The sequence below is a fragment of the Thamnophis sirtalis genome, unplaced genomic scaffold, assembly GCF_051295495.1.
Source record: "Thamnophis sirtalis isolate CommonGarterSnake01/CBP01778 unplaced genomic scaffold, rThaSir2_p1.2 scaffold_5, whole genome shotgun sequence".
NCBI lineage: Eukaryota > Metazoa > Chordata > Lepidosauria > Squamata > Natricidae > Thamnophis > Thamnophis sirtalis.
The window spans coordinates 21,642,438-21,659,750 of NW_028261385.1; the positions used below are offsets into that span (position 1 = coordinate 21,642,438).

At 39.1% G+C, this 17,313-nt stretch overlaps 1 protein-coding gene across 1 annotated transcript in view; it reads left to right on the forward strand.

The window, feature by feature from the left end:
- Positions 1-17,313, forward strand: part of WDR70 (WD repeat domain 70) — a 130,792-nt gene that overhangs the window by 17,920 nt on the left and 95,559 nt on the right. Inside the window, exons 6-8 of the mRNA XM_087715428.1 lie at positions 7,071-7,130; positions 8,031-8,164; positions 10,023-10,176. Coding sequence (XP_087571554.1) covers positions 7,071-7,130; positions 8,031-8,164; positions 10,023-10,176 — 348 coding nt within the window. The remainder of the gene's footprint in view (positions 1-7,070; positions 7,131-8,030; positions 8,165-10,022; positions 10,177-17,313) is intronic.

Below are 17,313 nucleotides of genomic sequence, written 5' to 3' on the forward strand. Positions count from 1 at the left end.
TAGATAGGGATTTGTTGCATTTCAGAAAGCATGTCATTTCTATAAACCACCTTTTTGTTAGATGAAATAAATCTGAGTGTTCCTTAAATCAGTCTAAATAAATAAATAAATATGGAGTGAGAGAGGTAAAAAGGCACCATTTGGAGCAGTGTTTCTCAACCTTGGCAACTTGAAGATTGCTGGGGAATTTGGGGAGTTGAAGTCCGGACATCTTCAAGTTGCCAAGGTTGAGAAACACTGATTTGGAGCATATATACATATACACACACACACATACACACACAGAAGAGAAGAAGAAAAAAAAGATTGCAACTTTGATTAGCTAATGAGCAACTGCTGACCCCAAGTCTGGTCCTTTCAATGCAGGTAGTCCTCGACTTACAACCACAATTGAGCTCAAAATTTCTGTTGATACTTTTACCCCATGTTATCACTTTTCTTGCCATAGTTGTTAAGTGTATCACTGCAGTTGTTAAATTAGTAACACAATTGTTAAGTGAGTCTGGTTTCCCCATTGACTTTGCTTGTCAGAAGGTTGCAAAAGGGAATCACTTAACCATAGGACACTGCAACTGTCATAAATATGAGTCAGTTGTCAACCATCCGAAAGTAAATCACCTCGCCTGTGGGGATGCTGCAATGGTTGTTTGTGTGAAAAATGGTCATAAGTCACTTTTTTCAGTGCCATTGTAACTTTGGTCACTTAGCCAACTTTGTAATTTGAGGACTGCCTGTAGCCCTCTACGTCCCGAGTCCTGATGCTCTTCCTCACTCTCAACGCTGCTTGTCTCTACCTGATGATGCAGCGGATATATGCAGAACTGTGCAGTTGATTCTTCAGAAAGGACTTCAGAAGCGGAATTTAGCCTGCCTTTGTGTCTGGAGGTTCTGAAAAAATAAGGGGAAAAAGGACCTCCATCAACCACATTGCCTTCCCGAAAAGAAAAGTGAGTCTGTTGGGCCATAGTGAATTTTAAAAAAAAACCATTACTAGTTAAGTTTGTGAAAGTTAATGTTCCCAGAAGCAAAAATCCTACAAGGGCTAAACATTAGAAAAATAGATTAATATTATTAATAGGTTAATAATACTAAGATGAAAAGCCCAAATGGAACAAGCATTCTCTTTTCATGAGAACAATGGGGTCAGTTTCATTATTTGATAGTTATCCATCCCTCCATGAACTACCTTTCAGTAAAAAGCTTGTAAACAGATGGCTGGCTTTTCTGATGAGGGTGAAGGATAGCAGATACCTGATTAACCAGTGTATTTATGCAGTGTATGTGCTAATCTGCAGTTTTAAAACTGCAGGTTTTGTGTATATTTAATGCTCCCTAGCAGCTCTTCAAACTGCATATATGTGTAGCAATGATGACACATTATGACTATAACAAGCATCTATGGTCTTGGGCAGTTCTGAAAATATAAGTTTCAAGCTTCTGTATATTCCAAAAACTAGGTATGCCACACATTAAACAAATTGTTCTGTTTCAGGTTTTCATTGCTGGTATATGATGGAGTTTTAATTAATCAAGGTGAAGAAATTAGGACATTATTTGAGCAGTTTGCAGTTGTACGGCAACTCAGACCATACAATTGACTAAAAGCGGTTTTTAGAATTGTATATATATATTAAATACTATTTCAAATACTAAATTTTGCAATTATTTTTAAATTATTAAGATGGCAACTAGATGCCAGAAGGAGAGATGAGACTCAGGTGAGCTGGATCATTTGAGAAACATCCTCAAGGAATGCTCAAACAAAATAATTCAAGAAATTCAAGCTCTATGTGAAAATATCTTAAAGGGGGCAAATGAAGAAATTTTATCAAATTTTATGGGATGTCAAACAAATAAATTACAAGGGTGACTTCTTGGAACATAAAATGGGCAGTAATGATGCATAATATAGAGATCGTTTAGATAATATTATTGAACAAAATGAGCAGCATTTGCTATTTTAAGGCATGCCTTGAAGTAGGGGGAGAAGACATTAGAAGAATAGTCCAATCTTTGGCTGAGCTAATAAATAGGGAGGAAGAAAAAAATTGATTTGGAAATAGACATGGTCTATAAAATTGTATTCTACAATTAGAAAAGTGCCAAGGGATGTGCTATTCCACTTCCGTAAGGAGAACAAGATAACAAGTTTGGGAGTTTCATTTCAAGTCTAAATTGAAGATAAGACAATGTGGATATAATTGTTCTGAAAGAAATTCCTGTGAAAATTTTGAGACAATGAAAAGCCTATGTCTTCTTAACAAATGTTCTGAAGAAGAGAAAGTTTCCATTTTGTTAGGACAAGTTGAAAGAAGTTATTTTCACCTACCAAGCACAGAGATTTAGATTGAATTCTAACCTTATGGATCAGATATAAGAAATGATGAATACTGAAACTAAATCTGACTTGGACCCACACCAAATTGCACCATATGCACATTGCATATTTCATTGCTTTTATAAAATGTTGAAATTGAACTGGAAGTTGATGTTTTAATGAGCAGAAAACTTTGTTTATAACATAACACTTGACCAGTGGAAAAATATGTTGAGGAATGGATTGAAATTTCGATTAAATTATAATCTGGAAAAAAAACTTTTATAAAGTGCATCATTGGTACTAAATGGCTGAGAAACTCAAAAATATATAAAGGTGTTTTCAAATATCTGCGGAAATGGAATTTATAAAGAAGATAATTTTTATCATGTTTGATGGACTTGTGATAAAGCAAAGAAATATTGGGGCCAGACTTTTTCGTAATTCAGAAGATTCTTAAAACAAATATAAAACTGAAACCAGAAATTTTTCTTTTAGGACTTATAGGATAAAGAACTTTAAAAACAATTTGGAACTTTTTTATTATATATCACATATATTGACTGAAACGAAACTTCTATGTGTGAAAAAATGGAAAAATACATTAATTTTCACAATGGAGGAATGGATGGAAAAAATGATGGAGTTAGCAAAACTAAGTGCTTTAATTAAAGAAAGGAATTTATCCAGTTTGGTTTCCACATGGAAGCCTCTTCTGGACTTCATGCTCAAAAGAGAAAAATAAATGAAAATTTGATTTTAAGTTTTAACAATAAGATTATTATTTTTTTGTTATAGAAAGGGTTGGTACTCACTAAATAGGTAAAGCAAAAAGTTGAAGTTGTAAACAGTATTTTGAATTTTATTGCACCAAAGAAATTGAAAGTCACTGCCTTTTTAAATTTTCCTTTCACCTTCCTTCTTTACCTTTCCTTTATTCCACGTCATTTATATTTGTATTTATACTAGAATAAACTTTGATTAAAATTACATTAGCGTATGAAAAACCAATGACACTTGAAGAGGAGGAAATCCCTTTCTTTCGTGGAAGAAAACCCTTCGATATGGTTCAAAGTTTTTTTAAAAGAAACCTGCTGCTAAATTCTAATTGTTTGTTGAGACAGAAGGGGAAATTATTAAGTACATGGGGAATAGCCATATGAATTGTATATATTTCAGTTTAATAATTAATCAGTTGTCGTTGTATACTTCCCCTCCTGCCCGAGTCTGACCTAGTTATCACAGCCATTATGTAGTTTAGTTGAATGTTTAATACAATATATGGCTCCATTCACTCTAGATCATAAATCATTGTCTCTGTTGCAGAACGTTGGGTGAGTCTATCCATTATAGCTGATTAAAGAATCCACTATTATGCAAACCATGGTTAGCACAATGAATGATCCAAGCTATCTTCTTAAGATACAGAATTCTGTCAATGCTTCACCTTTATTCTTCTCCTTAAATGCCAATTAATTCATTTGTTGCTCAGCCTTTTGATTAGTGTTACTGGAAATCTTTACCAAGCATCAGTTAAGCCTGATAAAATGGAGCACTTATTGGCCTTAGAAATATACAAAATATTGATTGCAATGCATACTGAAAGCATTTCATATTAGATTTGATGTTAGTGCAGCCTCACAATTAAATTTAATATAAGTAAATAAGGCTGGAAAGAAACCGGCAATTATTTGGATGCACAGAATGGGAAATTAAAAACAACCCAATTATGTGAGTGAATGTAGCTTTAGTGGCTTAGAGAGTGAGCCATGAAAGCAGTTTTCTGAGGTTCAAATCGTGCATCCATCTAAAGTTGTTAGGTCTTCAAGGCCATCTGAGCCATTCACTTGAAAAACAAAAATGGTAGCAGTGATTTAACTAGTAATTCTTTCAAGAAAACAATTGTGTACTAACCGTTTGAACATTTTAAATTCTGTGTTAATGTTTTATTGTAAAAGCCTGGCAGATGTAGAATTTCTGGGAATTTTTAAAGTAACAAAAATGTTTGGAAGGGAAATGAAATTGAGGGAAAATTGCTGTGTGTGCATGTGCGCACATACACACACACACACACACACACACACACACACAAAAAAAAACACATAATGGTACCTTGGCACTCAACTGCTTTGAAACTCATCAAAGTTTGTACCCAATGCATTTTGATGTGAAAATTTTGTCTTGGTTTTCGTTGTTTATTTGGTATTCATACTAGCTAGAAAACAAAGAAATCATCAGCATTGTAGTAATGCAAAAAATTAACAGATTTGGAAGTTTGTCCTTCACTATATCAGATATTAAAAGCTTTAATTTTAAGTGGGGGGGGGAGGGACAATCACTTTTTTTGTAAAACCCAGAGTGGAAATACTGATTTTTTTGCATAAATGGAAAGATTGCAGATTTTGTGGTTATACTTTAACAAAACATAACCCTCTTTAACTCTTCTGCTTTCCAAGAAGCTTATTTCGCCATAATAACATCAGGCTAATAAATAAATAATAAAAGAATAAATAATTATTTCAAATTTATTACACCTCTACCATAGAAACATTTTGAGGGGTCTAACAGATTTCAAAAAAAATTTTTTTTTCCTCTGAACTAATTGAATTTACTCATAAGAAACATATCTAACATTACTTGATGTCTGAAGCCATTGATTGGGCAAAAGGACCCCTTTGTTCTCTCTTCTAGATTTCTTATAAATGGTTTATTTTTATCATTTAAAAAGAACTATTTTTATGAAAGAGGAATGCGGGTGGCTCAGTGGCTAAGATGCTGAGCTTGTCAATCAGAAAGGTTGGCAGTTCGAATCCCTAGCGCTGTGTAATGGAGTGAGCGCCTGTTACTTGTCCCAGCTTCTGCCAACCTAGCAGTTGGAAAGCATGTAGCAATAGCAGTTAGACTTATATTCCGCCTCATAGGGCTTTCAGCCCTCTCTAAGCGGTTTACAGAGTCAGCATATCGCCCCCACAGTCTGGGTCCTCATTTCACCCACCTCGGAAGGACGGAAGGCTGAGTCAACCTTGAGCCGGTGAGATTAGAACGGCTGAACTGCAGATAACAGTCAGCTGTAGTGGCCTGCAATACTGCACCCTAACCACTGCGCCACCTCGGCTCTGTGCCACCTCGGCTTTGTAAAAATCCAAAATAGAAAAGTAGGAACCACCTTTGGTGGGAAGATAACAGTGTTCCGTGCACCTTCGGGTTTAGTCATGCCGGCCACATGACCACGGAGAACGTCTTCGGACAGCGCTGGATCTTCAGCTTTGAAACCAAAATGAGCACTGCACCCTAGAGTCAGGAACAACTAGCACATATGTGCGAGGAGAACTTTTACCTTTACCTTTATTTTTATGAAGTAATAAACCAGCCTCAATAACAGCCTTTTCCAATACGCTCAGTGCTTCTGGAAGAACCTGCAAGGGCATCAGTATTAAATAGTTCTTATTTTATATGTAACTTTTATTATTTTTTTATAAATAACTCAATGTGGCAAACGTATATAAATACTTCTCCTTCCTATTTTAGCTACAACAACAAAAGAAAATGATGGGCCCAAAGTCACCTAGTTGGCTTTCATGTCTTAAGGTGGGACTAGAACTCCCAACTTGCCATCATTTCTGAATATCACAAATGAGTGAAGGTCTAAGATTGAGTGCTTTGCCGAAATTAGTGAAGCTTATGATAACACTCAGAATTGTATAGAGTGCCTTCTATCACATGATACATCACTTTTTATAATATACTATTTAAATGTTTTCTTTGGATCTTCAAATGTTTTCTGATGTTCTTAATTTTGTGGGAATAAAACCATTGGGGACATGTCAAATTATAACTGGGTTTGTGTTCATATATAGGCAATTTTTGGGGCGGGTTTGGGATATTTATAGTGTATTCTACAACTTAGGGCTTTTAGTGATATTAAAATAGAATGGGGTCACATTATGATTCTTTGTAAGTATTTGGCTGTTTTGAAGAAATGTTATGCCAAGAGTAGTCCCTTGAGGTTGTTATCTTAATTTTATTTTGGTTAAACAATTTTGTTGAAGACTCAGGAATCCCTTGAGTTGAATGGCTAATAATCTCTCTCCAAAAAGTACTTCAAGTAGTTTGGATTTGGATTCAAAGGATGAATCTGCACTTTAAAAAAAATGTAGCGCTGATAGAAAAAACATTAAGCGTGCTCCTTGATAATGGCCTACATGATCCAGCCCATGAACCTGCCTACAAGCAATTCAGTTAGCTTGGTCAAAGATACCCTAATTTCCCTCTGAATCTTTATAGCAGCACTTTATAGCACTTAGACTTATATACCGTTTTACAGTGCTTTACAAACCTCTCTAAGCAGTTTACCGAGTCATCATATTGCCCCCAACAATTTGGGCCCTTCTTTTACCCACCTTGGAAGGATGGAAAGCTGAGTTAACCTTGAGCCTGGTTAGATTTGAATTGCCAAATTTCAGGCAGCCAAGCAGAAGTAGTCTGCAGTACTGACTCTAAACACTGCACCACCTTGGCTCATCTGATAGATCTCTTTTTACATTTCTTTTCATTTGCCCCATAACTTTCTTCTTGGTTTCCTCCACATCCTCAGTTATTTCTGTTATTAAAATATGTGGATCTTTCTGGTGCTGGTTACCCATTTGCAAAATAATTACATCCCATTGTCACTGTACTGAAGATGAATTATTGTGGTTATATAGATGTTATATCTGTACTTAAAAGTTATTCTGAATAATATTATTTCTCTTAGGATCCTGTGAAGAGAATTCCCGACTCACATGAAATTACTCTCCACCATGGCACAAAAACAGTAAGCATCTTGATATCTCCCTTTCTTAGGTTTAGGATAGAATATGTTGTTCCTGAAAAGAAAATAAATTCTGTGAAAAAAGTAGAAGGAATTAAATCCAGATTTTATCATACATAGAGTAGAAATTTATAACAATCCAGTTGGCTAATTTAAGAGAAAAAAAATACCGTATTTTTCACACTATAAGATGCACCACTCCATAAGATGCACATTAGCTTTAGAGGAGGCAAACAGGGGGAAAAAATCTGTCTCTGCCTCCCAGCATTCATCTGGCTAGCATCCTTGCAGCAAACAGCCTGGTCAGCTTCAGCATGTTATTGTAGCCCCAGCATGTGGCTTGTCATGGCTCCGCTCCATTGCACCCACCACCAGTCAGCTGAGCTGCCGCTGCCGGGGAATGCTGAAGCCTTTGCTGCTGAGCAGCTGATTGGTGGTTGAATCAGCCTCCCAGAATACCACCAATCAGCTGTTCTAGGCCATAGGGATTAGCGCCTATTGCTGCCGATTGCCACTGCCACCTTTCACCACCGCCATTCAGCCACAATTGGCGGCGAGCGGTGATGGTGATCCCTGCTGCCTAGAACAGCTGATTGGCGGTATTCCAGGAGGCTGATCCAGCTGCCGATTAGTTGCTCGGCAGCAAAGGCTCCAGCGTTCCATGGCAGCAGCGAACAGCAGCAGAGGTGACAGGTGGCGGCTGCACCAATCCTCCACCACAATATTCGCTCTATAAGGCACACAGACATTTCCACCCACTTTTTTGGGGGGGGGGAAGTGTGTCTTATAGTTAGAAAAATACAGTATATGCACATAGTCGTGAATGAGTGTGTGTGTGTGCATACAGTATGTATACTTGACATTAATTTGGTTCACAGTTCATTTTCACATCTTGCTTTATAGGTCTCTGCTTTAGGATTGGATCCATCGGGTGCCCGTTTGATAACTGGAGGATATGACTATGATGTTAAATTTTGGGATTTTGCTGGAATGGATGGATCTCTTCAGGCTTTTAGATCTCTGCAACCATGTGAATGGTATGTCATGATGCTTTCCCCCAAATGTATTAATAACTTACTAGAATAATATGCAGGCCAACACCTTTGAGATAAGAAGACTTAGAAATATGTAGCCATATTTGGAAGAATCTGGACAGCATCACCACCAGATGGATTCATAACTGGCTGATCAACCGCACTCAACGTGTAGTCCTCAATGGAACTGCATCTACATGGAGGGAAGTATGCAGCGGAGTACCCCAAGGCTCTCTTTTAGGCCCAGTACTCTTCAACATCTTCATCAATGATTTGGATGAGGGAATAAATGGGGAACTCATCAAATTTGCAGATGACACCAAGATGGCAGGAATAGCCAACACTCCAGAAGACAGGCTTAAGAAGCAGAAGGATCTTGACAAACTTGAACACTGGGCACTATCTAATAAAATGAAATTCAATGGTGAAAACAGTAAGGTTTTACATTTAGGCAACAAAAACAAAATGCACAGGTACAGTATAGGTGGTACCTTGCTCAATAGTAGTAACTGTGAGAGGGATCTTGGAGTCCAGTGGACAACCATTTAAATATGAGCCAGCAATGTGCAGCAGCTGCCAAAAAAGCCAACACAGTTCTAGGCTACATAAACAGAGGGATAGAATCAAGATCACATGAAGTGTTAATACCACTTTATAATGCCTTAGTAAGGCTACACTTGGAATACTGCATTCAGTTTTGGTCACCATGATGTAGAAAAGATGTGGAGACTCTTGAAAGAGTGCAGAGAAGAGCAACAAAGATGATTAGGGGACTGGAGACTAAAACATATGAAGAACAGTTGCAGGAACTGAGTATGTCTAGTTTAATGAAAAGAATGACTAGGGTAGACATGATAGCAGTGTTCCAATATCTCAGGGGTTGCCATAAAGAAGGGAGTCAAACTATTCTCCAAGCCACCTGAGGGTAGAACAAGAAGCAATGGGTGAAACTAATCAAGGAGAGAAGCAACTTAGAACTGAGGAGAAATTTCCTGACAGAACAATTAATCAGTGGAACAGCTTGCCTCCAGAAGTTGTGAATGCCCCAATACTGGAAGTCTTTAAGAAGATGTTGGATAGCCATTTGAAACGGTATAGAGTTTCCTGCCTAGGCAGGGAGTTGGACTAGAAGACCTTCAAGGTACCTTCCGACTCTGCTATTATATTGTATTGAATAACAGTAAAATGACAACTCAACTTATGCTATTTATTTCTCACATATTTATATTTTTAGGTCGTAAAACTCAAAGATGCTTACTTATTTGTTTCTCAAGAAACATCTAGAAATGAGAAATGCTCAAAAACAATAGTCATCGAAATCTTAATGGAGTTAAGATTACAAATAGTTTTGAAATGAAGATGTATCATATAGGTAACACCATTTTGTGAATTGTGGAAAAGAGGAGGAAAGAGAAGGATAAAGATACCCGTATGGGTAGTCCTCATTTAGCAACCACAGTCGGAACTGGCAACTCAGTCATTAAGTGAAATGGCAGCTTAACAAAACAGCAACCATGCTTATGATCTTACTTCAACTTTCCTTTGCTTTAGAGACCTGCAAAGGTTGTAAATACAAGGATTGGCCATAAAAGTTACTTTCCATTATTACCATTATAATTGCAAATGATCCCTACATGAAGCAGTCACTAAAGGGCTATTTGCATTTGGAAAAAATGGATTAGAAATTGCTGTGCATCTACCAAAAATGGATCTGTCAATTATTATTCCACTTGGAGATATTTCATATATTTCCAAAATGATGTAGCATAAAATATTCTACCATTTTTAAATTTTGTAAGCAAAGATTTGGCAATGTTGTATTTAATTGTTAGTATTTAACTTTGGTTCCGTAATTTTTCAGTCACCAGATAAAGTCTTTGCAGTATAGCAGCACAGGAGATGTCATTCTTGTTGTTGCGGGTAATTCTCAAGCTAAGGTCCTTGACAGAGATGGCTTTCCTGTGATGGAGTGTGTGAAGGGGGACCAGTATATTGTAGACATGGCAAACACTAAGGTAAGGAGATAAATTTAGAGCTTGAATAATGTAATTTTAGAGATGTTTTCTCATGTTTTTGTGAAGTAATGTAGCATTCATTGAAAAATATAAAGCATATTTTTCTAAAATATATAATTTTTAAATAAAGCAAACAGATAATTTTTGTTTTGACCTCTGCTACATTCATGTCAAGAGCCCCGAAGCTCTGAGTTGAAAGGAGTGAATCATGACATCTCCAGTGCCCAGGGATGTCCAGTTGGGGGCTCATGATCCCATTAAGTTGCTCATCAAAGTGGTATCCATCTACCTACCCACAATCATTTACTTTCAAACTGCTGGGCTGGCAGGAGCAAGAGTGTGTGATGGGAGCTCCCACAGCAGCATGTAACTCTATACAAAGTTAGAGTGGCATGTTGTCTCGTGGGAATTTAAAGCGTTGGGTACTCTCTAATGAACTTATAGACTGAAAGGACAATCAAAAGCATCTGAGAAGGAAATAGTAATGGGCAGCTTCAGTTGTAGTCACATGGACTGACCAAATGCATATTTTGGACTTGACAAATGATTAAGCCTTGAAACAGCCAGTCTGGAAGCCAACATCACTGTTAACATTGGCCTTAATCTTCAGTATTAATTATAGTCTTGTCCAAAACAGATGAACTAATTGGAAGCAGTGATAATAATTTTGTAAATATAAATGTGGATGTGAATTGTGCTTGCCAATAAAGTGTATCACACAGACATTTGACAGCAGAAGAGCAGATCTGCAAAAAATTAAAGAATTGTTGAAAGTAAAGTTGAAAGGGAAAATAAAAACAATCCATTATTTGAAAAATGTTTGGAGATAGTTCAGAATTATAAATCTAAAAGATCAGCTCCAAAGTATCCCTGAGATCAAAAATGTTCCAAGAGGTTCAAAAGAACACAATAATAACTAAGGCGCAAGATCAGATACCGATAAAGTCTAGATAAGAGTCCTCTAAACTTGTTTTTCACATTCAGAACATGCAAATCTTGCCTGAATGCGGGAAAACAAAAAAGAGCATAAACTTTGCCAAAACAAATATGCAAAGAATTTATAAAATATATTTTAAAAAAGGAAATCTCACTTTAAATTGCCCACGGTAAAAGATAAACTTGTACGGCCATTGGACAACTGGCTAATGGGTCTGGCACAGAAGGAATAGCAAAGAGCAGCACTGAAGGGAAAATTAGGACTGAATAAGGTGTTTTATCTCTTAATTGCATACAGGTTGTTAAGTAAGCTCCCTGTTGGGAGAGCGAGTACGTTCAGCGAAGCGTTGTGATAGTTGTGTTGGGGAACACACAAACCAGCATACAGAGATACTGCAGTTTAAATAGGCTTTTACTCTCGTGGAAATAGAGGTATCAGAGTCTATCAAATAGTCCAAGTCATACACGGATAAGACAGTCAGTCATCAATGTCTTTCAGTTAAGGGATAATCCAAATAACATAGTCCAGTATCATATAATCAGTTCGGTACACAAAGTTTGCTAACAGTTGCAAAACTTACAATAGCTCGCAGCACTTTCTAACAGCCAGCTTCCAATACACTCAGATCAGATCAGCCCAGCATCTAACAAACAGAGAGAGAACTAACAGTCATTCTGGCTCCCTCTTATGGCCGATTGAGGAAAACAGCAACCAATCACATTTTACAGTATGCTTTAAAGAAACAGTTACAACATTGTTACATGATTTATATATTGCCAACCCAACCGTTAGAATTATATTCTTAACATTCTCCCCTTTGGAGAATATATAAATCTTACAATCTTAACCCATATTCCTCGCAACAACGTTTATGCTTTATATTACCTTGGGCCTTGGTAAAGTGGTCTGCAATGTTATCCTCAGACATACAATAATCTAGTGTAACTAATTTACTATTCACACTTTGCTGTACATTCAGATATCTTATATCAGTTTGTTTAGAACTAGTTTTACAGCAAGATTGGATGCCATCTGAATTGCTGTTTGATTGTAAACAATAGGCTCTCGTATGTCAATCCCCATATCAAGTAGGAGTTGTTTATAGCAAACCAAATCCGTACATAATAATGACAGACATGAGAATTCAGCCTCCATAGTCGATAGACTTAAATGTTTTTGTCTAATAGACCGCCATCCAATTAGTGCCTTTCCCAGGAATACAACAAATCCTGATGTTGATTTCCGTGTAGACACATCTGTAGCAAAACTTGCATCAGCATATGCAGTTAAGCTTAGATCATCTCTAGGTTCTAAATACAATGCATAATGCACCGTTTGCTTAAGATATCTTAATATCCTCTTAGCAGCTTGCCAGTGCCTTTCAGTAGGTTCAGCATTAAACCTGGCTAATTGATTTACACTATATGCAATGTCGGGTCTTGACCAATTACTCAGATATGATAAGCTAATTAATGATTGATAAATACCCTTATCAAACACAGGGCTTTTTACATCATCATGGCTAAATTCCAGACCCATTGGAGTTTTAGCTGGTTTACACAGTTCCATCCTGAACGTTCTGAGTAGCTGTTTAATCTTCTCGGTTTGTGAGATTTTGTTTCCTTTTGTATCCTTTTATCTATTTGTAAACCAAGATATTGCCTAATCTCACTGAGATGTTTTATACTGAACTTCGTTTTCAACAGTGTTATAATCTCAGTAGCTTCTTGCTCAGTTTTAGCGATTACTGCTATGTCATCAGTGAACAATAGCAACAATGAAATCACACCATCACTTTCTTTCTTAAACAAACATGGATCAGCTATGCCAGCTTTAAACCCCTTCACTAGTTAACTCCTTCACTATGCATTGATTCCATTCATAGCCTGATTGCTTTAAGCGATAAAGACTCTTTTTTAACTTCCAGCAATCAGTGTTATTACCAGTGTTTAACCCTAAAGACTTCTTTAAATATATAGTAGGTTGCAACGGTGCATGGAGATATGCCGTCTCAACATCTAAATGATTCACTACATATCCATGCCTAGCTGCCCAAACTAATGATGCACATAATGTTGTAGCCTTTAGACTAGGTGCAAATACTTCATCATAGTCACTGCCTGACTGAGCAAACCCTTGTGTTACCAATCTGGCTTTATGGGTAACAGTCCCATCTACACTTGTTTTAATCTTGTAGATCCATTTGCATCCTATGGCATGTTTACCTGGGGGTAACCTTACATGTTCATACACCTCTAAGTTTTGTAAGGATTTCAGTTCCTTTTCCATTGCTGTTTTCCAAACTATCTGCTCCTCCTTAGGATACAGGGTTAATTCATGATAAGTAGCAGGAACTTTATCTACTTGACATGCTATAGTAGCTTGATATCTGTCAGGTGGTCGTGTTACACGGGTTGAACGTCTAGGCAACTCAGGGCTTACCAGTGGACTCTCCTGTTTCACCTGCTTCCGTTCTTCTAGTTCCTCCTGTACCTGCACTCTCCCTTTAATTGCTGGTTTTACTATTTCATCACTAGGGACTATCTGGGTGTCAATAATTACATTGTCAATTGGTTCTAATTTATTTCACCCCATGTGTTCTATAAACTTAGCACTAGAGCTATAGTTGCAAGAAAAAGTATGTGAACCCCTTGGGATTACCGTATTTTCACGACCATAAGCCGCACTAAAAATCCTAAATTTTGATCCAAAATCGGCAGTGCGGCTTATAACCCGGTGCGCTTTATATGTGGAAAAAGATCTCCCAGCTGCTTTGCTCCTCGCGACTGCAATAGATGTCCAGAAGCGGCCCCTGGGGCCAATGGGGACCGGACCCCCAGCTCGACAGCCCCTGTCGCCTCTGGACGTCCACCGCAGCTGTGAGGAGCCGAGGAGAGCGCGGAGAAGAGCGCGCGACGGCCCCCGGCGCTCCGGGAAGCGGGAGAGGCGCGCGGCCCGGCCTCTCCTCCCTGGACGCCGCAGCAGCAGCCCCAAGCGCACCGATCCCCGCGCCCTTCGCATCGGGGCATGCTCTTGCAGCACGCCCCGATGCGAAAAACACAGAGATCGGGCGACGTCCAGGGAGGAGAAATCAAACCGCGCGCCTCTCCCGCCTCCCAAAGCGCCAAGAACCGTCGCGCGCTCCCCTCCACACTCTCCTCGGCTCCCCACAACCACAACAGGCGTCCAGAAGCGACAGGGGCCACCGAGCCGGAAATCCAATCCCCACCAGCCCCAAAAGCCGCTTCTGGACATCTGTGGCTCCCGGCGCTCCAGGAAGCACCGAAAGCAGCTGGGAGGGGCGCGCGGCTTGGTTTCTCCTCCCTGGACGTCGCAGCGGCGGCCCCGGGCTCACCGATCCCAGTGCCTTTCGCATCGGGGCGCGCTGCAAGAGCATGCCCCGATGCGAAAAACACAGAGATCGGTGAGCCCGGGGCCGCCGCTGCGACGTCCAGGGAGGAGAAACCAAGCCGCGCGCCCCTCCCAGCCGCCCTCGGCGCCCCCCGGAGCGCCAAGAACCCTCGTGCCGCTCCTCGCGATGTCCAGAAGCGTCGGGAAATGTGCGGCTTATAACCCGGTGCGCTTTATATGTGGAAAAAGTTAAAAAAATTAACGTTAATTGATACTGCGGCTTTTAATCCGGTGCGGCTTTTGGTCGTGAAAATACGGTACGTGGAGTTTTGCATGAATTGGTCATAAAATGTGCTCTGAACTTCATCTAAGTCACAACAATAGAAAAACACAGTCTGCTGAAAATAATACTACACAAACATTAGATGTTGCCATGGTTTAATTGAACATAACATGTAAAACATTCACAGTGCAGGGAGGAAAAAGTATGTGAGCCCCTAGCCTAATGACTTCTCCAAGAGCTAATTGGAGCCAGGAGTGAGCCAACCTTGACTCCAATCAATGTGATGATATTGGATGTATTGCTGACAGCTGTCCTGACCTTTAAAAACACACACCTGTTTTGGGTTTACTGGCTTCAAGAAGCACTGTCTGATGTGAACCATGCCTTGCAGAAAAGAGCCCCAGAAGACCTACGATCAAGAATTGTTGACTTGCATGAAGCTGGAAAGGATTACAAAGGTATCTCCAAAAGCCTGTGTCCACAGTAAGGCAGACTGTCTACAAATGGAGAAAGTGTAGCACTGTTGCTACTTTCCCTACGCATGGTCATCCTGAAAAAATGACTGCAAGAGCACAGCGCAGAATGCTTCATGAGGTAAAGAAGAATCCTAGAGTGTCAGCTAAAGACCTACAGAAATCTCTGGCACATGCTAACATTTATGTTGACACATCTACAATAAGGAAAACATTAAACAAGAATGGAGTACATGGGAGGACACCACGGAGGAAGCCATTGCTGTCCAAAAAAAATATTGCAGCACGTTTGAAGTTTGCAAAAGAGCACCTGGATGTTCCACAGCACTACTGGCAAAATATATTGTGGACAGATGAAACCAAAATTGAGTTGTTTGGGAAAAACATACAACACTATGTGTGGAGAAAAAAAGGCACAGCACACCAACATCAAAACCTCATGCCCACTGTAAAACATGGCGGAGGGAGCATCATGCTTTGCTGCCTCAGGGCCTGGACGGATTGTTGTCATTGATGGGAAAATGAATTCCAAGGTTTATCAAGACATTTTGCAGGAAAACGTACGACCATCTGTCCGCCAACTGAAGCTCCGCAGAGGATGGGTGATGCAACAGGACGACCCATAGCATACAAGCAAGTCAACAAAAAAATGGTTTCAACAGCACAGAATATACCTTCTGGAGTGGCCCAGTCAGAGTCCTGACCTCAACCCGATTGAAATGCTGTGGCATGACCTTAAGAGAGTGATTCACACCAGACATCCCAAGAATATTGCTACACTGAAACAGTTTTGTGAAGAGGAGTGGTCCAAAATTACTCCAGATCGTTGTGCAGGTCTGATCTGCAACTACAGGAAATGTTTGGTTGAGGTTAGTATTGCCAAAGGAGGGTCAACCAGTCATTAAGTCCAACAGTTCACATACTTTTTCCTCCCTGCACTGTGAATGTTTACATGTTATGTTCAATTAAACCATGGCAACATCTAATGTTTATGTAGTATTATTTTCAGCAGACTGTGTTTTTCTATTGTTGTGACTTAGATGAAGTTCAGAGCACATTTTATGACCAATTCATGCAAAACTCCACGTAATCCCAAGGGGCTCACATACTTTTTCTTGCAACTGTACAGTGAACCTTAGGTGTGCCTTTTTCCCAAAATCTAAACGATCTATGATTGGCCTCGTAACCTACGAAAAATAACTGTCGAGCCCTATGTTGCCCTTTCATTCTTACTTGTGAGGGAATATGCACCCATGCTGGGGCTCCGAATGTATGTAGGTAACTCAAATCTAGTTTTCTGCCATGCCACCTAGTGAATTGCAATTCACCAGTTGTTGTATTCACCACATTATTTAAAGCATGGTTACTACACATCATAGCTTTACCCCACAGTGTTTCCGGCAAACCTGAATCAGCTATCATAGTTCGAGCCATGGCCTGTAATGTTTGCCCCCTTCATTCTACAAACAAGTTATGTGGTGGCCTATAAGGAGCAGAATGTTTGTGCTCGATTCCAGCTGATCTTAACATCGTTTGGAATTTATAGTTGGTAGACTCCATCCCATTATCAGTAACTACAGTAATGACCTTGGCTTTCATCTTTCTCTCCGCAAACCTCAGCCAATTAAAGAAATGCTGTAATGTTTCTGTTTTGTTTTTCATTAAATAACAGAAACCGTATGGTGAATAATGATCCATGATACTTAAAACATAACAGGCACCACCCAAACTGGGTTTCTTAGGTCCTAAGAAAGTAAAAACAACCTCCAGAGGTTCCTTTGTTTTAAAATCTGTTTGCAGGAGTAACTTTGCTCTTCTCCTGATTGCAAACATTGCAGTTTAAATATTTACTGCATGGTTTTAATTGTACTCCTGCCAATTTAACAGTTTGTTGCAGCATTTTGAAATTAATGTGCCCCATGCATCTATGTAGTAAATGCATACGTTCGTCATGGGGTTTAACATTATCATAAACTGAGTTAGCTATCTAGGCATCAGATATAACATATAAACCGTTCTTTAAAGTAGCAGTAAACCCTGTTATCCTCTTTTTCAATTATATAGTTATCTCCCCTAAAGGTTACTACATAGCC